The following is a 21,224-nucleotide window of genomic DNA, read 5'->3' as shown; positions in this document are numbered from 1 at the left end:
CAGATGTGGGTGGAGGACTGGCAATGGAGTTTAACCCAACTAAATGTGAAGTGCTGGACTTTGAGAGCTCAAGTGTACACTATTAAAAGCAAGATCATTAAGTGATGTGTTAAGAGATCTGGGATCCAAGTTCATAGCTCCCTAAAAGTATGAAAGTAGCAGTACAGTTTGACAGAGCAGTAAAGAAGGTATTACAGTACATTTGACCTTGTTATTGGAGGAATTGAGTTTGAGAGTCAAGATGTTGGGTTGCAGCTTCATAAAACTCTAATTAGGCTCATCTGGAGCATTTCATTCAGTTCTTGTCACTCCATTATAGGAACGATGTCAAGGCTTTGGACAGTGTGGAGGTCTACCAGGATGCTGACTGGATTTCAGGTCATTTGCTTCAAGGCAGAGGTTCCTAACCTGAAGTCCATGGATTCCTCAGTTAATGGTAAGGCTCCATGGCATTAAAAAAAAACGTAGTTGGGAACCCCGGCTTTAAGGGGACATCGGACATACATTGGTTGTTTTCACTGGAATGCCTGAAGCTGTGGAGAGAACTGAGAGGTTTGTAAGATTATGAGAGACATAGCTAGAGAGCCAGTATCTTTTCCCCAGGCTCAAAATGCCAAATACCAGAGGGCATGCATTTAATGTGAGAGGGGGCAAGTTCAAGATCAGGCAAATGTTTTTAAAAAGTGGTGTGTGCCTGGAATGCACTGGCAGGGGTGGGAGTGGAATTAAATAGGAGATATTTAAGAGCTCCTGGATAGGCACGTAGATGTGCAGAAAATGTAGGGATATGAATATCATGTAGACAGAAGGAATTAATTTAGTCAGATATTTAATTATTAGTTTAATTAGCTCAGTACAACATCATGGAAAGAAGAACCGGCTCCTGTCACAAACCACCTTCTGCTCCCCAACAACAGTTTTGTTCTGGAAATTATGCTTTCCTTTTTTAAAATTCCCATCCAAGTGGTACTGAAGCACTTTCTGTCCAGGCCAATAAAGAACTGACATATCAAGAGTTTACAGAAAAGGTTGACTGGGATACCAGAAGGATGTGAGCCAACGTCAAATGATCTCTTCGCTGATTGAGATCAAATTCTTAAGACAAGGCAGTAAAAAGTTCATGTCAAAATGCAACTCACCAGAATTATCATCATCGACTTAAATTGTGAAATTTGTGCCAGCTGTACAGTGCAAAGGCATCAAATTACAATAGTGCAAAAAAAGTCAAAATTAAACTGAATTCTGCAATTTAATTTTGGATTGTTATCAAAGTTTTAAATCCTTCCTTAGTATTAAATATCATGAAATAATTTCCTGATGTCATTAGTCTAGACAACCTGCATTTTGCAGAGCTGATGAGGACATTATTGGTAAAATATGAAACCATACTCACAAAATCCTTTAAATAACTTTAGGTATATTTTGCTTCCTTCTGTAGGTCAAAATTATGTTCACACTTGTGTGTTACTGATTATCATCATTTGGTTAGATTACTCATTTTTTGATTACTTTGATATGGCTATGAATCCATCTGAACAGAATGCATTTCCTTAGGTCTAAAAGGACATCAAGTTCTTTACAACAACCATTGAGTTATCAGTGGGAATAATTCAGTGGAAGAATCATTTTTGCTGTCATAACTTCAGCTGGATTATGTTCCATACACACAGATCTAAAAATAGGTAAGTAAGGACAAAGAAGTTGCAAAAATCAAATGATTTAAGAGCACTTTATTGTTCTTTGAGGCTACTTTAAGTACAAAAAGTGGCCTGTCAAAAGCTATTTTTTTTTCCATTTTGGGTGAAACAAGGCCGCAAACAAGAGGGATAGAATTCAAATTTACAAACTGAAACTAACAGCAAGTACACTGTAGACATTTCACTCTCCGTAATAATGAAAACTGTAGATAAACCTGGTCTATGCATTTCAGAACAGTTTGCAGTCTCCACAATGTTTATAATTAGTCCACAATCCCTGGATTGTTGTTTGTATTCTTGTTCAGTTGTCTCATATTTTATATAAAAAACAGCCAAGTGACCAGACGTATAGAGTTCACAGACAGCATCTACAGCCTTCTACCATTGTAATGCTCAGTAGCCTGTAGCAGTAATGAACTAGTGGCTATTAATGCTAACGCAGTGTTTCCATAGATAACTGTGTTCCTGCACTTTTACCTTATAACAGACAAATCTACACCAAACAAAAAAGATCAACTTTTTTCTCCAAACAAAAAAAAACTGCATGATTACAACAAAAAGGATAGGGAAAATTAAATAGCTACACATCATTAACAAATTAATTGTTCCTCAAAAAATACCTACGAATTTTTTTTTTGTACATTCTTTACGCACAGCGTAATGATGGTCTTATAGTTACCTATATAAAAAGTGTTCATTTAGTGATTAACCTACAGAGTAGGACACTGAATGCCAAAGCAGACAAGCGGTGACTACCCAGTAAGGTGGCGATGAAATGTGTATGGTTTTTTACTGGGATGACGGAATGTATGGGCATGTGTGACTTTGTCAAAGGCAAAAGCTAAATCGGGAAGCTATAAAGCATTACACAGCTTCTTTCTGTACCTCTGCCCCTAGTGGCTATTGAAACAACAAATAAAACAGCGTTATACTATCGGAGGAATGTACACCTTGGCACAGGACTAGAGTAAGCATCAAAATTAAATTGTATTCTGCAAGCAATGACAATCTGCATTACCACATTAAAGCCAAGTACTTTTGTTTCATATAAAGTAATGACTTGTTTAACTGTAAAACTGCCTGATTTCACAGACATGATGGGAGCTAGTTTATTAGTTTATTAAGCAAGTTGTATTCACTATGCAATAATTCTTCAGTCATGCACAAAGCTATTGCCACCTGTACCATGGAATTTATAATCTACTGAATATTATATGCAGGCCTTTCCTGAGGCTACCCTCCTTTGCTGGCTTCTACCAGTGTGAATACATGCTTAAATGTCATTGAGTAAAACTGTACCAGCAGTAAAATATCTAGGACTGTTATTGATGAAAATAAACTGCAATTTTGAAGAAAGAGCTCTAGTATTAATTTTCAGTATGCCTATACAATATAGATACCAGCTATTTTTAAAAATCATGCAGCTACTTGTATAGAAGCACTATTGACCTTCATATCTCAAATCTATTTTAACAAGCTGACAAATACAGATGAAGGGTGTAGGGGAAAATGCCCGTGTTCTTTGAAAGAAAAAAAATGCAGTCCAGTCGTGAGCACCAAGCACAAGATGTAATCTGAAGACAGAGAAAGGCTTATACCTGTATGAGACTTTCCCTTCCTAAGTTGCTTTGCCTCTAAAGCACAATATACAATATACTAAGCCCTCATTGTCAGCAGTCTGCCATCTAACAAAACAAGAAAATCTGATGTAAAGTTGACAAGCAACCTCACCACTCCCCAATAGTGCAAATCAGACATACAATTCTTTTCAAGTATATAAACATATAAAATTACATAACAGAAAAGCAATGTAAGCAAACCACACAAACTCTAGTCAAAAGAAACTAGCAGAGGCCAAAGCGTTTGGGTCAACCAATCTTAACATGGCTTTTTGGGGCAGCAGAATTGCATCAGAGGTTTCTTTGGTAACTGAGGCAGGAGATTAGGACGCTACATCATACAACTCATATGTATAGCTCCTGCTATTTCCTTTTAGGGCACCCTTTTGCAAATGCTAAGCAAATACACAAAAGTGTCTGGTTTCTTAAAAAAAAAATCCCCCTCCCCACTTATTTTGCAGTGTTCAAGCTCAGTCAAAACCATGCAGTTCATTCAGCACAGAATGCAACGTGGTCCACTCTTCATGAAACAACTGAAGGGGAGTGATTGTGATTGACCATGTGGGACGAGGGTGAGGTCTGTCCCCTTCTTGAACCAGAATCAGGGCTGCTAGAAACTCCGTCTTTGGCAGCCTTGATTTGAAGCCATGTTTCTCCAAGAGCTTTGGCAAAGTGATCATCCACCGATCCTGTGATGGAAACAGAATTCGTCACAGGCTCTGGCTGCTTGTATTTCTCCCCAAGGCTCCGGCGAAAGTGTTCTTCTACAACAGGATCACAAGTCGTAGCAGTAGGTACGGAGGCTGTAAAACAAGACCATTGGAAGGGGTTATCAGGGAACGGGAGGACATCCAAATCATACCAGATCTTTTTCTATTAACAGAAACAAAATTACAGCTTTTTAAATTTAAACACTATGGCCATGAGAGATGATTCCATTTTAACCACTTAAGTGAGAGATACTTAATGTGTCTACTATGCATGCAACAATGTGTCTACTATGCATGCAACGACTTTATTCATAATAAATTACATTCATTATTATAGAATGTCAACCGCTATAAAAAACATCTTACAACTGCAGATTGTTCAGAATCTACATCAATTTTCTTAGTTATAGCCACATCTGCTTTAACTTATCTGGAAAAAGCATGAATCAAAGGATGGAATATAAAGTACAGAAAGTGCTTTGCTTCATATTGTTATCTACTTTAAAATAGCTCTTACTAAACTGCACTTAGGGTCAATGCACTTTCTGGCTCTGAACAATGAACCCCATTGGAGCGGGAAAGGATACACTGTATTTCAAATGCAGTAGGTCTTTACAAACTAGATGAGGGAATCTACTAAAATACTAAATACAATGTACACAGAATTATAAACACAAGGAAGTCTGCAGATGCTGGAAATCCAGAGGAGAACACACACAAAATTCTGCAGCAACTCAGCAGGTCGGGCAGTATGTACGGAAAGGAGTTGATCTTTTGGATCAAGACTTCTTCAGGACTGAGAGGAAAGGGGGAGATGTGTGAATTACAAGGTGGGGGTGGGGGGGAGACAAGGGGCTAACTGGAGGTGACAGATGAGGCAGGTGGGTGAGAAAGGTCAAGGGCTGGAGAAGAAAGAATCTGAGAGGAGCAGAGTGGACAACAGGAGAAAAGGAAGGAGGAGGGGAGCAATAGGCAGATGAGGTAGTAAAAGGTGAGAGTTGGGAATTGGGACGGGGGGGGGGGGCGGTGGAAAGAGAGAAGAGGAGTTTTGTTCACCAAAAGGAGAAATCGATATTCACACCATTAGGTTGGAGGGTACCCAGATGGATTACAAGGTGCTGCTCCTCCAGCCTGAGGGTGGCCTCGTCTGGGGAGGCCATGGATCAATGCATCAGAATGGGAATAGGAATCGGAATAAAAACGTTTGGCCACCGGGAAGTCCTGCTTGTAGCAGGGGTGCTTGACAAGATGGTTCCCCAATTTACTACGGGTCTCACCTATGTAGAGGAGGCCGCATTGGGAGCGCACGACACAAAAGACGACCCCAGCAGATTTGCAGATGGAGTGTCGTGTATAGATAGGAGATATACAAGATTAAGAGGGGTATAGATAGGAGAAATGCAAGCAGGCTGAAGCTGTGCAAGATTAAAACTATTTAAGGTGAACCTGAGGGGAAGAAGGGGAAATTTCTTCACTCAGTGCGCAGAGAATGTGGAACAAGCTACCAGCGGAAGTGGTGAATGAAGCCTTCATTGCAACACTTGAGAGAAATTTGGATAAGTACATGGATGGGATGGGTATGGAGGGCTCTTATCCCAGTGCGGAATGACGGGAGCAGGTAGAATAACTATTCAGCGTGGTCTAGGATCGACCGAAGATTGTGTTTCTGTGCTGAAATTAAAGTGCTCTTTGACTGAATCTGAAATTAAATATAAATTGCCATTAGAAAACAAGACTCCTGTTTCGAGGACACACCTCAATACTACACCATTTTATACAACTGTAGTTCTCCCATGGCAGTATTCAATCAGCCAAAGATAATCCCCTTGTAACCATGTAATGTCACTGGAAAGCAGATCAACTTAAGATCACTATAGTCACATTGCATTTCTTCGGCCCTCAGGAAGTACTCTGGAATTTGAGATCAAGCTCTCCAGCTATCCATTGCATATGATAAAGAGAGCATAATTGTACCCTAACACCTTAACAGCAATGCTGGAAGGCACAGCTATCCACTGCCTTTGTAATAACAGCATGAGGGAGAGGATCTCATTGAAACCCATCAGATATTGGAAGGCCTAGATAAAGTGGATGTTTCTACAGCGGGGGAGTCCAGGACCAGAGGGCACAACCTCAGAATGAGAGGATACCCCACTTGATCAGAAATGAGGAAGAATTTCCTTAGTTAGGAGATGCTGAATCTGTGGAATTCTTTGCCACAGACGGCTGTGGAGGCCAAGTCAATGAGTATACTTAAAATGGAGGTCAACAGGTTCTCAATTAGTACGGGCATCAAAAGTTACAGGGAGAAGGTGGATGAATGGGGTTGAGAGAAATAATAAATCAGCCATGATAGAGCAATAGAGCAGACTTGATGGTTTGAATGGCCTAATTCTGCTCTTAGCTTTTATGGTCTTGTGCCTGAACTGTGGGGTTAATGCTCCTGGGCTGCAGCAGTGGGTGGGCATATACTTGTATTTAATCTTGGCAGTTCTTGGCGTCAGCAGCTCTCTGACCACTGGAGTCTCAGAGTAAAGAATTCAAGTCCTTAATTTTTACAGCACTTGATAGAGATCCCAAGATTCCCTAGGAAAGAGTATATGGGGAGAATCACAAACAAGAGAGAATTTGCCGATGCTGGAAATCCAAGCGACACACAAAATGCTGGAGGAACTCAGCTGGCCAGGCAGTATTTAAGGAAAATATCAGGACTGATGCAGAGTTTCAGCCCAAATGTCAACTGTACTCTTTTCCATAGATACTGCCTGGCCTGCTGAGTTCCTCTGGCATTTTGTGTGTGTTGTATGGGGAGAATGTTGGCAAGTGGCACTGGGGGCAGAAGGAAAACCTTCACCCAAGTACTACAAGACTGTGTCAGGATGACAAGTGTTGAACTATGTGGACAGTGGTAAATAACAGTCAATACTCAGCTGCCCATTCTCCAGACAGAAGATATTTATTGACGTTCATGGGGAGAACAACTCACACGTTTTCTTACTATTATGGATACATACAAGAAAATGCAGCTACGCACCCTTTATCAGTGTCAATTAGACCCAGTGTTGGTGCGTGGCCAAATGGTTAAGGCGTTCGTCTAGTGATCTGAAGGTCGCTAGTTTGAGCCTTGGCTGAGGCAGCGTGCGTGTCCTTGAGCAAGGCACTGAACCACACATTGCTCTGCGACGACACCGGTCCCAAGCTGTACGGGTCCTAATGCCCTTCCCTTGGACAACATCAGTGGCGTGGAGAGGGGAGACTTGCAGCATGGGCAACTGCCGGTCTTCCATACAACCTTGTCCAGGTCTGCGCCCTGGAAACCTTCCAAGGCGCAAATCTATGGTCTCACGAGACTAACGGATGCCTATTATTAGAACCTGATACATAATTTGCTGCTTATTCACATTTATTGCCTCTTAATGGGCTGAGATATTGTACAGCAGTTCAATTGCCCCTCACGTGGCCAAGTGGTTAAGGCGTTCATCTAGTTATCTCAAGGTTGTTAGTTCGAGCCTCAGCTGTGGCAGGGTGTTTGTGCCCTTGAGCAAGGCACTTAATCACACATTGCTCTAGTCTGTGCGAGGAGTGGCGCCCCAGACAGACTTCCAATCTGCGCCTTGTAAGGCATGAAAATGCCCGACGCAGGCCTCTCATGGTCTGAGTCGATGTTCCCCCTCTTCGTAAACAGGTTTAAAGGAGTACATTTATTCCACATCCTGTCTTTTGTATCCAGTCCTGAGCCTGGACTAAGATGGTGGAATGCTGATCAAGTGGGACCAAAGAGGAAGGTGGAAATCTCGGAGTAAGTGAGCAGGGTCACGAGCCTGTGAATCCAATAGAGCATCAAGAGTCATTTGATCTTCTTGGTTATGTCTTAATGGCAATGGGAGCTGAGAGTCATCTAGGATTAGAAAGTGGAAGGGTTGAATAAAATTGGAAACTTGAAGGTAGAAGAGAAAAGTAAGGGGTGAATAAGTTGAAAGTATTACAAAGATAACCTGGTCAGGATGGGACGGGACAGTCATGTCTAGCAACACCAAGAAAGAGAGGGACGGAGTGATTTGAGCTCAGAACTCATCATCATCTCTAATTATACAACACACACACACTACTCGAATTCACAAGATACTGATTGTAACAGGAACTACGTGGTCTTGAGTCCTTGGACACTACACAACATGAAAGATAAGCCTCTTTTTACTGTTGGTGATCCACATTTGATGGCACTGGTGGGTTTGATTTTTGATTTTTTTCCCCTTTATATTATGTGTTTTTTTAAAAAAAAATCTTGTTAATATTTTACTTGCTACTTCACAGGAAGAAAGCAAGTTCCAATTTTATTCAACCATTCCCCTTTCTAATCCTAGACCCTCAGCGCCCATTGCCAGCAAGACATGATCCAAAATATCAAACGGCTCTTGATCCACTGCCACCCTCTGAATTCACAACCTCCTGACCCCGCTCTCTAACCTTTACTGGTGTCTATCACAGTTAGCTTTTGAAATGGTAGCCACTACTGCTCACCTGGAAGGAGACACAAAGGGCTCATTGTCTACTGCAATTCCTTAGAAGTTGCGAAGATTTGCACGGCATCTAAAACTTTGACAACCTTCTATAGATGTGTGGTGGAGAATATACTGACTGGTTGAATCACGGCCTGGTATGGATACACCAATGCCCTCGAACGAAAAATTCAACAGAAACTAGTGAGCATGGCCCAGTGCATTGTGGGTAAATCCATTCCCACCACTGAGCACGTCTGCACAGAGCACTGTTGCAGGAAAGCAGCATCTTTCATCAAGGACCCCCACCATCCGGACAGCCCTTGCTACTCACTGCTGCATCAGGAAGGTGGTGCAGCAGCCTCAGGACCTGCACCACTAGGTTCTTGAACAGTTATTACCCCTCTTGAACCAGAGGGGACAACTTCACTCAACCCATCACCCAACTGTTCCCGTAACCTATGGACTCACTTTCCAGGACTCTCCATCTCAAGTTCTCAATATTTATTTATTATTTTCTTTTGTATTTGCAGTTTATTGTCTTTTGCACACTGATTGCTTGTTCATCCTGCTGAGCGTGGTCTTTCACTGATTCTATTGTTTTTCTTGGAATAACTGTATGCCCGCAAGAAAATCTCAGGGTTGTATACGGTGACATATGTATTTTGACAATATATTTGTTTTGAACTATACCCAATGGTACAAATTTCCCTCAGCAGGAACTGGAAAATCTAGCGCTGCTAACAATGAACATGCTGATGCCAGAAAACTGAAATCAAAATATTCTAAATACTTGACAGGTCACGCAGAAAGGGAAAGGGTTACCATTTCATACCGATGATCATCAGAAGTATTCAGATGACAAGTCATCATGTCATGCTGTCTCTCCCAAATCCAACACAATCAGAAAAAAGGATCAGCTATGACTGAATAGCGGAGCAGACTCGATGGGCCAAATGGCCTAATTCTGCTCCCATGTCTTATGGGGACAAGGATTAAACCATAGGTACAACCTGACATGCTGAGGATATCCAACATCTCCTGTTCTTAATTTAAAGTAAATGCAAAGTTGGTTTACTGCTCATCAGAAGAGTTTGATACAAAGGTCAACACTACAGGATTTTTTAAAAACAATTAACTTTTATTTTGTAAAAACTTCCCATAGAAATAAATTCACACTCCATTCCAAACCCTGTTCATTCACGAGCCTTTCCCCGCAATTCTGCTCTACTCAGAACGCTCACAGCGACCATTCTCTGTCCACTAGGCAGCTCAGTTCAGTAGCAGACACCCTTCTGTCCTGCTTCACCAATCTATCAAAACCCAACTCGGCTTTGGATTCAACCCTCCTAAAATTGGGGTGGAGTGGTGCTCCAGGGACTCTGGGTCGAGCTCATCCTCGGAGGCTACATGTGTGGATTTCTCCATGGGGGGTTCCCTAGATCTCAAAAAGAGATCAATTGATCACTGCGATCTACTGTGTAGGAGGGCGATAACAGAACGGGAGTCATGTGGAAGTGAGTAGCTTACTGGGAGATTTGGGGCAATGGGATTGACCTGAAAGTCGAACAGACAACATGCCAAATGGCTCTTGACATTGCAGGAAAGTTTGAGAAAATAAATCTCAATCCTGACTCGGTGTCTGTTTCGATATGTTCACTTCTGCATCCTTCCCCCTGCCCCCCCCCGCCTGTTTCACATTCATTTGCAAACACTAAATGCGGCAAGAACCAATTAACAGTTCTCGATACCATTCCTTCTTTCCACACTACTCATGCCAACCCATGAGGTTGGAGATCAAGAGGGGGGGAAAAAAAAAAAATCAGAAACCAGCACAGGAAAAAGACAACAAAATATACAGAGATGGAGTGAGTCAGAGAGCATGAACAAAAGCACAGAAGTTACAGAATTGTGGCAAAGGTAGAAGGCGGCAGCTGTAGACAACTGCAAAGTGTTTAGTATGTCCAATATGTCTACAATCTAACAATGCCCTCCACTTACTACAATTACTTTCTTTACTTTTACAGCCATAATGCATGTATTTTTACAGAAAAGTGGCTATCGTAAGCTTACTTTGCTGCTGTTGCACACTTCTACGAACGGAGCAACTGAAGGGCTCGCTCGGAGAGGGTACAGGAACACCCCGACAGCAAGCTCTCAGCATTGTCCCTACACTTGAGTACAACGGATTCAGGTTAACTGGGACAATATTTGGTTAACTGAGGCAAGTATATTTTAGCCCATTTAAGCGGCTGCCCCCAATTAGCCAAAGTTTTAGCACTTAACTGAGTAACAAATTATAAGACATGAGCAGAATTTGGCCATTCAGCCCACTGATTCTGTTCCGCCATTCCATTGTGGCTGATCCCACTCAACCCATACACCTGCCTTCTCACATGTTTTGATGGCCTGACCAGTCAGGAAACTATCAACTTCCGCTTTAAACATACCCACGGACTTTGTCTCCAGCAGAGTCTGTGGCAGAGAATTCCACAGATTCACTACTCTGGCTAAAAAAAATCCTCCTTTCCTCTGATCTGAAAGGTCACCCCTTAATTTTGAGGCTGTGCCCTCTAGTTCTGGATACCCCCACCACAGGAAACATCTCCTCCACATCCACCCAATATAGTCCTTTCAACATTCAGTACGTTTCAATGAGATTCACCACATTCCTCTAAGTTCCAGTGAATATAGGCCCAAAGCTGCCAAACACTCCTCATATGTTAACCCCTACATTCCCAAAATAATCCTCATGAACCTCTTCTGGACTCTCAATGACAACACATCCTTTCTGAGATAAGGGGCCCCAAAATTACAGACAATACTCCAAATGCGGCCTTACCAGTGTCTTATAAAGCCTAAAATGTATTGAAATGAAATTAACTAGAACACACTCAATACCACTAGATATATAAAATTACAATAGTTATGATGGAAGAATTCATCAAGTTGACACTGCGTATGTTTTTTTTTTGATTGACTAAACGAGCATTTCCTAGCATTCAAAGCCAACTCTGGCAGGCTGGATGGATAAGATCTACAGAGAGATACAATGGCCAGCGAGGCAGTTCTGCAATGCTCCACGGAAACCAAAGGGCCTGACGAGACACAGGAATGGTCATGGTCATCCACTGCATGAAGATCCCAGTTGTGATGACTGCTGGTACCATTGGACCTGGGCTTCTGAGCTCAAGAATGGAGCTGGCCCAGTGTAATAGCTTTTCCACTTTAAACAACCCTCCTGCACAGGTCTCCTGTCCTCACTGGATACCACAGACAACCACCAAATGAACAAAATCAATGCAGACACCTAGTGCAGATAATGGACTGCCTTCATTCAATGTTTTCGATGATTACATCCTCCAAATCTTCATTTTCATTGTAATATTCAAGATTGTAACTTCAAATCCTTCATAGTTCTTAACTTACTTTACTTTATTGTCGCCAAACAATTGATACTAGAGCGTACTTGAAGTAGTGAAATAGTTTCATTTTCACTCCCTGCTACTTTTGGCACTCCAAGCCTGAATATTTGAACCACAGTGAGCTGAACTGTCTTACTGTTAATTTCTCGCCAACCATCAGTGATAATAATCACTGTTTTGAACACAAGCACACACGACCGACTAGGTGGAAACTGATCGGCAATAGTCTCCCATCCCAATTAAGTGGCAAAGTATCTCAAATAAACAAAGTGAATCCCAGCTACATTCTTGATTAGATTTTGTTCTTTAAAGTTGTCCCAAATGGCCCATTTAACCGGAATCCACTGTATATGAGCTTTCAGTTTTATGTTTCAAAACATGGATATTTATAAATTGTCAAAATTACAACTGCATAACCTGATTCACTTACTACACATTTTGTCTGGAGACTACACCGGCATTCATTTGATGTACCAATGAACATCAAAATAGATTAACTACATATCTACACTTAAATATCTGCACTCTTAAAAAAATACTAAGGGTCATAATTCAGAATCTACTAACTGCATTTATATGTTGATTATTAAACAAAGTATGCAGGCAAAAGTAAATTGAAAAGAACTTTAAATCCCATTCTACAAGAAAAGGTGTACTGATAATGACACAAGCAGCCTGAAACATTTAACACAGTGAAGGAAGTAACTGTAAAAGCCATTTGTTGGCTTTAATTCACAAGGACTATCATTTAATGATATTTATGTTAAGAATAGCTGATCGATCTGGACTGTGCTGTGTGAAAGTTTAAAAACCTACACATGGGATACAATTGAGAACAAGCAAGATCGAGATTCCCTGATTGATCCAGATTTTCTGGTTGAAACTGAAATAAACTGCTGATGTAACTAGAACCAAGTTTGTTTTGGATCCAACCAACATGTTTTATTTATACGGCACTGTCAACACTGTAACATTTTCCAAGGCAGTCCATAGTAAACTTTCATTAAAAAACTATTTAATAACAAGGATATATTCATGCAGATGATGAAAATCTCAGTCAAAAGGAGGAAGCACAAATGGTGATATCTAGGGTGGTTCACTTCCGCAGCTTAGGGCCTTAATAGCTAAAAGAAACAACAGTGACAGTGGAACAGTTATGGCTGGGGATTTTTGTGCAGCCAGAAGAAAAGGAAGTGAGATATTGGGAGTGGAAGGATCTCTGATCTGAGGACTGAAGATCCTAGGGGAGTTTGATAACCTGAACTAGGATGAGAACATGCAAAAAAAAGCTGATTAAATAAGACCAATGCAAGTTCAAGGTGGCTAGTGAATCTGAGGCCAGCTTTGGATAATCGATTTATATTAATATTGTCACATATTGAATAGAAAAAAAAAATTGTCTTGCAGACTGTTCAAATGCATCAGTTCATTACAATGGTGCACCGAAATGGTACAATGCAAACTAAAAGAGTACAGAATAAAATGTTACATTTCAGGAGACAGTAAGGTGCAAGCTCACAATGAGATTAATTGTAAGGTTAAGGGTCCAGGCAAACATACGATAGTCTTCCAACAGTGGACCTTAACAAGGATAGAACGTAACAGGCATGTTGAGTTTAGGAAATTAAAGAGACATGGATGATCCTTTCAGAAGCAGATAGCCAGAGAAACGACAAGTGCAAACGGGGAAAAAAAGGCAGTCCCAGCAAGGGATGAGCTTTGTAGTCTGAAGCTCACAATGGGGTCAAATATTACATCAAGATTCCGACAATGTGATTCATCCTCAAACTATTGCCAGTAGAAGGATGGACCTAGTGGCTGAGCAATAAATGTCAAAGACATCGGCTTGATCATTCCACTTATAGAAACAGGGAATTTTTGCTCATCTTCTATTGGGTGCATGGTGTGGACAACGACATCCTATTAACAACTCCATCAGAATCTGCTTTGTAAAGTGATTTAAAGCCTGCTACACTTAGAATTACCCCATTTATGTTTCTGTTATGGATTAACAGACGGCTTTCTTATGTGTTCATTGTAATATAGGCAACCTCCAGATTACAGTGGGGGAAGGGGAAAGGGACGGGAGGTGGGGGTTTAGTTCATAGAAAATGGTCTATATTGTGATTTTGTTTTTGGAATACAAAGTTATGTCATCTGCCCACGAGTTGAAAACAATATTATTTATTTTTCCCACCAATTCCTATAACCCAATTGGCTGTACCAAGGTGGGGGGGTGGGGGAGGAGAGGAGAGAGAAGAAGGGGCTTGCCTGTAAATATAGACACAAGAGGTAGTACAGATGCTGGAAATTTAGAGCAACGCACACACACACACACACACACACAACGTGCTGGAGGAGTTCAGCAGGTCAGGCAGCATCAATGGTTGGGAATAAACAGTCAATGTTTCAGGTAAAGACCCTTCACCAGTGTCTCGGCCCAAAATCTCGACAGTTAATTCCTATCCAATGATGTTGCCTGACCTGCCAAGCTGCTCCAGCACATTGTGTGTGTTGCCTGTGACTATTTACTATTATTATTTCATGTTAATAATTTAATGTTCTTCTAGTAACTGATCAGAGGTCATCTTAATCAAATCTCACAAAATTGTTACTTTAATAGACAGCAAGCACTCTGCATTTTATGCTTGGACCAGAATTACCTCGTGTCACCTGACAGGCTTTACTTTTCTTGAATGCAAAAATCAGCAAGATAAATCTAAAATGTATAAACAAGCTCAGAGGAGCCCATGGTAAAAGAAGAGAACATTGATTTTCCTGTCCACATATCTGCAATTCAGACTCAAGATAGGAGAAAGACATGTGACATGAGTTAACAGCTAGTAGCCCTTACAGGTTAAAACGTGCTTTTTACAGCTCTAAAAAGTATGCAATTCCAGTTGGGAAATGAAGACACCCACAATATTCATAGAGAAATGGTGAAATGGGGGTGGGGGGAGCAAGTGGTTATCACATTGGCGGTTTACAATCTATTTAATGATTGTGCAATCAGATATTGTTCCAGGTATCAATATAAGGGGTGACATAACTTTGGTTCTGTAATTAAAAGCGGTACAATTGAAGCTATCCTCTAAGCAACTTGCTGATTTGAAATACTATCTAACCTCAAAGAGTTAACTTCTTTTTCAATGCAAGGACGAAAGCACTTAGTTGGGGAAAAAAAAATGGATTTCCTGCTAATGTTTTAAATTCTACTTTAATTTTGATGAGAATACCATTTTATTTCTTCAGTGGGTGTGTTGAAACAACAGTGCAAACTGAAAGCCACTGAGGAAATGTGAAAGATCTTTTCTCATGACCTATATTGGCTGCAGCTGAAGTCCAGATGCAATGAGTCTGCTTTGTTAATTCACATTCACTTGGCATTACTGGACCATATTGTTGCCAGTTTCTGGGACAATCCAAAACCAAAGATTGCCCAAGTAAAAGCTACTTTCTCTGCATACAGTCACCACTATATTTTAAGAGACAGAAATGCTTTGTCAACCCCATTAAATATTTGATAAGAAACCCATACTAACTTAATAATGCAAACTTAGTGATTTGAACCCAATATGAAACTCCTTGGAAGAGAAAGTGTTGAAATAACCAAGAGAAAGCTACACAGATGGCAAGTACTGTGTTTAAAAAACAAACAGGACCCAAAGGCAAGACTGGATTGAGTTAAATTGCTTGCATAAACATCACTCAAAATGCAACTTACAATTTGAGGGTCTCCTGTAGCTTTGGGGTATTGCTGGAACACAACCACTGTGAGCAACAGGGCAATGGGAAAGGTTGCAGTTACGATTGTTACCAGATGCACATGTAATTACTGACGGGCGATTCTGAACGGACAAAAAACAAAGCATTAGTATAGTTCGAATCAGCAATACTTAATAGCATGATTCCCCTCTCCCTGCCCCCTTCCCACTCTCAATCTGCAGAGACTCGGACCAGAATCAGATTTATCACTACGTGTCACAAAATTTGTTTTTTGTGGCAGCAGTACAGTTTTACACATAAAATTACTGCAGTACAAAAGTCTTAGGCACATATAGTTAGTAAAGAGTGGTAATCTGTGGAATTTGTTGCTACAGGCAGCTGTGGAGGCCAAGTCTTGATGTGTATTTAAGGCAGGGGCACATAGGTTCTTGACTGGTCAGGGTATGAAGGGATATGGAGAGAAGGCAGGAGATTGGGTTGAGAGGAAAATTGGATAAGCTATGATGAAATATGGAGCAGACTCGATGGGCCAAATGGCCTAATTCTGCTCCTATATCTTATAGTCTTAATGTGCCTAAGACTTTTGCCCAGTTGTGTACCAGAAATTCTGAATGCATGGCACTGTAGCCAAAGTTTATCATAAAATATTGACTGTTTTTTTTAAAATTAAATAAATCTATTTGCTACTTAGTGACTATTATTAGCATATCTGCTTTACACAATCCAACATTCATCCATTCCATTTTGGTGAAAGATAGGAGTGATCTTAGATGAAAATGTATATGTGTGGGTTAGTAAGTTTGTAGATGATACCAAGATTGCTGGAGTTGTGGATAGTGAAGATGACTGGCAAAAAATACAGCGCAATCTATACCAGCTGCAGATATGGGCAGAGAAATGGCAGATGGAATTTAACCCAGATAAACTTAAGGTGTTGCACCTTGGTAGGGCAAATGCAAGGAGATAGTACACTGTTAAGGGCAAGATCCTGAGTGGAGAGATCCTGGGATCCAAGTTCATAGCTCCTTGAAAGTGGCTACACAGGTCGTTAAGATGGTTAAGAATGCTTGCTTTTATTAATCGAGGCATTGATTTCAGAAGTCACAAGATTATGTTGTAACTTTATATAACTCTGGTTAGGCCATTTCCAAAGTATTGCATACATTTCTGGTTGACCCACTATAGGGAGGATGTTGGGACTTTGGAGAGGATGCAATAGACACTGCCAGATTTAGAGGGCATGTACTATTGTGAGAGGTTGGATAAACTTGGGCTGTTTTCTCTGGAACAGCGAAGGCAAAAGGGAGATCTGGTAGAGTTTTATAAGATTATGAGAGGCACAGATGAAGTGAACAGAGAGTATCTGTTTTCCCAGGATTGAACTGTCTAATACCAGAGAGCATGCATTGAAGGAGAGACGGAGTAGGTTCAGGGGGATAAGAGGGGCAAGTTATTTTTTTTTTAAACTCTGAGTGGCAGATGCCTGTAATTTGCTGCCTGGTATGGCGGTAGAGGCAAATACATTGAAGGCTTTTGAGAAACGTTTGGATAGGCACATGGATACAAGGAAGATGGGGGGTGGGGGGGGACACATACATTGTGTAGGTAGACGGCATTAGTCTACCAGTGTTTTTGATTTGCTCTTCAGCTGGTTCAGCACAACATTATGGGCCGAATGGCCTGTACCTGTACTGTACTGTTCTACGTTCTAATGGGACCCACAAGTAGCTCAACACTGGCTCGGCAAACAAGACCAAAGTGTTGTCAAGGTCAGAGTTATTTCTGCCTACACTGTGCATTCTCAACTGGAATGCTCTATCCTTATAACATTTTAATTTACAACTCAGCTCCTAATTATGAGTCACTGTGTATTTAAAGTATGAACTAGCTTTAAACTATGCTGCTCTGCTGAAGGTACCATGTTTCAGATGAAACAGCAGTCCCCATTATAACAGAATCAAAAAAAAATCCACTTTCCTAACTTTCAATTAACAGCACAGGAGTTATTTTTATGTGAATCGCTGTCATGTGCAAAATTATCCACAGTATTGACCAACCAAACAATGGCTGCACTCAAAGTAATCAGTACTTGTAAAAGTATTCTTGAACATACAGAGGATGGACATAAATGCAAGATTTTTCTTCTCAAGAAACACCCTATATACCAAGTCCAGTTACACTCTTCCTCCCCCACTTCAGGTAAGAGACCATCTTGGAGGCTTGGAAAGAAGAAATTCAGGAAACCCTCAAACTGAACACCTTCAAGTACCTTCAAGCAGCATTTTATCAGTCTGAACTAGATCCGTGTAGATTCTTTTCCTCGCAAACACTAAGCAAATGGAATTCCAGAACATAGCAAGTGATCTAATTAGCTTCATAAAATTCCCCAAATTTCCAGCTGGAGCATTTAAGGCACTTACCCTGGCCCTTCGTCCCTACACTCCCTTTGTAGTTTATACATTTTCTTTCAAGTCCTTGGAAAGCCAGAATGTGAACGTATCAAGCTTGCATTTAAATTGCACCTTTCATGACCTCAGAATAATTCTCAGCACAAAGTATTACCAGTGCTGCAATACTGGGAAGTTTACCTTGTATGCATGTAGGTGAGTGAAGTATGGTATACACCTCACGAGTGCAAAGTGTAACAATTTACAAAGGTGCATCCGGTTTATCCGGGCACTGATCCCACTGAGTGATTGAGGGGGCTTGGGCAGTTACTTGAAAAAAAGCCCCTAATGCCTGTTGAAGGATTCCAGCCCAGAAATATCAGCAAAGAGCCTACCTCACTTGGGAATCTTCAGCTCTGCTAATCACTAACATGGCAACGGTAGGTATTAAGACTATCCTTGCATTCTTGAAAGAGCTCTCCTGTGAAGGAAGAGTAGAGGGACGGGGCAGGCATCTTCCACTTCATGACTTACGATCAATCCCTTAAAAAAAACTGAGTTACTACCTAGCATAACTAACTGCAGGATCAGAAAGTAACGTTGCTGAATCCAAGGTAAGAATCAAGTTTCAATTGGTGTTCTTGATTCAAGCAACCCCATCATAAGTTGGGCACATAGTGGAGCAGACTCCTGGTTTGGAACAACATTTCATTCGCAGCCAGTGGGATGAGTAACACTGGCCGAGATAAATGCTAACTACCTCCTTTCTATCGACTGCCATTGGATCATTTAGGTCCTCTGGAGACCACAGGCCTATTTCGATGACAGCCCTGATCTTGCTGCATTCCCTTAATCTTCAATGCGTTTTGGAAAACTAATCAAGTATTGTCCCCTAGTTTAGCTGTGCTCAGAAAATTATTTTGCTTAGGGGAGGGGCTGCATTAGTGGCCAATTTAAATACAATTTGTCATGTGCTTTATGTAGTTGAATATAATGGTGAATAGTGCTCAGAGCAGGCAGTGTTTATACTAGAGCTCCAATGAACTCAAATACAGCAAGTCTTTGCTTATAAACAGGTAAACACTGACATTTTGGACAGATAACAGGAATGAAAATTTGAATTGAAATGGGTGCCACTGTGAAATCCCACCTTTTGTGGTTGATGCAGCAATGGTGCTCAACAAAGCAACTCCCCCTAATCTAAGTCTATAAACCTCTCTTCCTCCTCTTTTCTATTCCCCATCCTGGTTTTCTTCTCACCCTTTCTCTCCTTCCCTGCCCATCACCTCCCTCCGACGGCCATCCTCCTTCCCCTTCTTCCATGGTCCTCCAAACTCTCCAATCAGATTCCTTCACCTCTTCAGCCTATCACCTCCCAGCTTTTTACATCATCCTCTCTCCCCCACCCATCCACCTTCCCCCTCACCTGGGTTCACCCATCACCTGCCAGCTGGTATTACTTACCACCCTCCCCCCACCTTCTTATTCCGGCTTCTTCCCCCTTCTGTTCCAATCCTGATGAATTGTCTAGGCCCAAAATGTCAACTCTTCATTCCCTTTCATATATGCTGCCTGATTTAGAGAGTTCGTCCAGCATTTTGTGTGTGTTGCTCATAGTATTGTACTCGTCCTTGTCAGAATAAGGTTGAATAGGATAGGACTATTGCCTAGAGCTTGGGTTCCTGACCTTTTTATTGCATTGGACCAATACCATTAAGCAAGGTGTCCACGGATATCAGGTTGGGGACCCTGCTCTAGATAATCCCATATCAAGTCAATACAAGTTCCAATATACTTGTAACATTTTGCAGGTGCTGAAGCAGTGCCATACTTATTCCACTTTTTAATATTTTAGTGCCATTTCCCTTGGTGTAAAGTGTGCACTGATTGCCAGAAACTAAGAATTAATCTGAATTTATCTACCTTTCACAGAACTCGATGTTACTAAAGAGCAACTTAAAGCAGTTATAGGTGATTTTAGAGGGAATTTTAAACAGCTAACAGTTCACAATGAGCAGAATAAAGACACCAAGTTCCATCCAAGAGTGAATAATCAGGTTTTAAAAATTTATATTAACAGAATTGCAGCATACCTCAGCTTAAAATCCCATTCAACCGAAGACACCTCTGCCTACAAACACACCCGAAAGCATCAGCTTTGCTCATGCCCTGGCAATGTGACTTGAACGCACAGTTCACTCAACAAGGAGATGAGACTGTTGCCAACAAAACCAACACTTAGGTATTGCTGACGTCTCCAGACCTGGCAGGTTTCTTTTTGGCTGTGCTGCAACACGAGGGCCAAATGATGGAATGTACACTACTGCTGAAAAACTTGGATGGGCACAGAAATAGTTAAAAAGGTGAGTATTATTAATACCAGTTAATTAATTTTACATCACATCACCCATGCACGTACAATGGATAGATCAGTGAACAGCAGTTCAGTTTTCAGATTCTCCCACCAAAGCCACCTTCGCCAGTGGCGAAAATGTGCCAATTCTTACAACAGGGGAAAAAAACATTCTAAAGCACAAGCTTCAAAACAGTAGTGAAAGATTTTGCTAAGTACAAAAACCAGTGTTTATACCTGCTGTCGTTCCACACCGATGCTGACTGTCCTAGTTGTATCCATGCTATTTTTGGTCAGTGCTAGAGGCTGTTCCATTGACATACTTGGTAGTCCTATGCCAGCATAGGCATGATTGCTGAGATGGTTCATGGCTGAGATTGCAACACGTTCTATAGGGCTTCGGCTTCTCTCTCTGTGTTGATCTTTACGCAAATCCCCATTGACAGGTTTGGCCCTGCAAAATGGTTTCTGTTAGTATTCACCACACACACCACCATCAGAAAACAAGCTATAACCATCTTGTTTGCATTGAGTGAACTGGCAATACTCAAAATGAAATGGAACCGTAAACTTTTCTATCATTAACAATTTGGATCAATGTGTTTAAAGGTACAAACGACGTGGGTAAGGGGAGAAAGCAGGGGAGAGATGACTGGAAGAAACAGGAAAAACTACTTCACTATACAATTAAGGCATCAGCAGGAAAATATTGGACAATTGATAATAATAGAAATACACGAGTAGATTACATACAAATAATTTAACAGCCCATCCCAAAATGTTATTCAATCTAGTTCTGTAATTGCAC

The 21,224-nt window shown here is 41.1% G+C and overlaps 1 protein-coding gene across 4 annotated transcripts in view; it reads right to left on the bottom strand.

The window, feature by feature from the left end:
* Positions 1-1,723: 1,723 nt before the first annotated feature.
* Positions 1,724-21,224, bottom strand: part of vgll4b (vestigial-like family member 4b) — a 144,438-nt gene continuing 124,937 nt past the window's right edge. For all 4 annotated transcript variants that reach the window (XM_063068171.1, XM_063068169.1, XM_063068170.1 and 1 more), the window contains 3 exons: positions 20,654-20,870; positions 15,675-15,798; positions 1,724-4,119 (listed from right to left, as the gene is read on the bottom strand). In XM_063068171.1, coding sequence (XP_062924241.1) covers positions 3,839-4,119; positions 15,675-15,798; positions 20,654-20,870 — 622 coding nt within the window. In that variant the 3' untranslated portion in view covers positions 1,724-3,838. The remainder of the gene's footprint in view (positions 4,120-15,674; positions 15,799-20,653; positions 20,871-21,224) is intronic.

Source organism: Mobula hypostoma, chromosome 15 (assembly GCF_963921235.1).
Source record: "Mobula hypostoma chromosome 15, sMobHyp1.1, whole genome shotgun sequence".
Taxonomy (NCBI): Eukaryota; Metazoa; Chordata; class Chondrichthyes; order Myliobatiformes; family Myliobatidae; genus Mobula; species Mobula hypostoma.
Note: the sequence above shows the minus strand (reverse complement) of the source record. Positions and strands in the feature narration are given on the sequence as shown.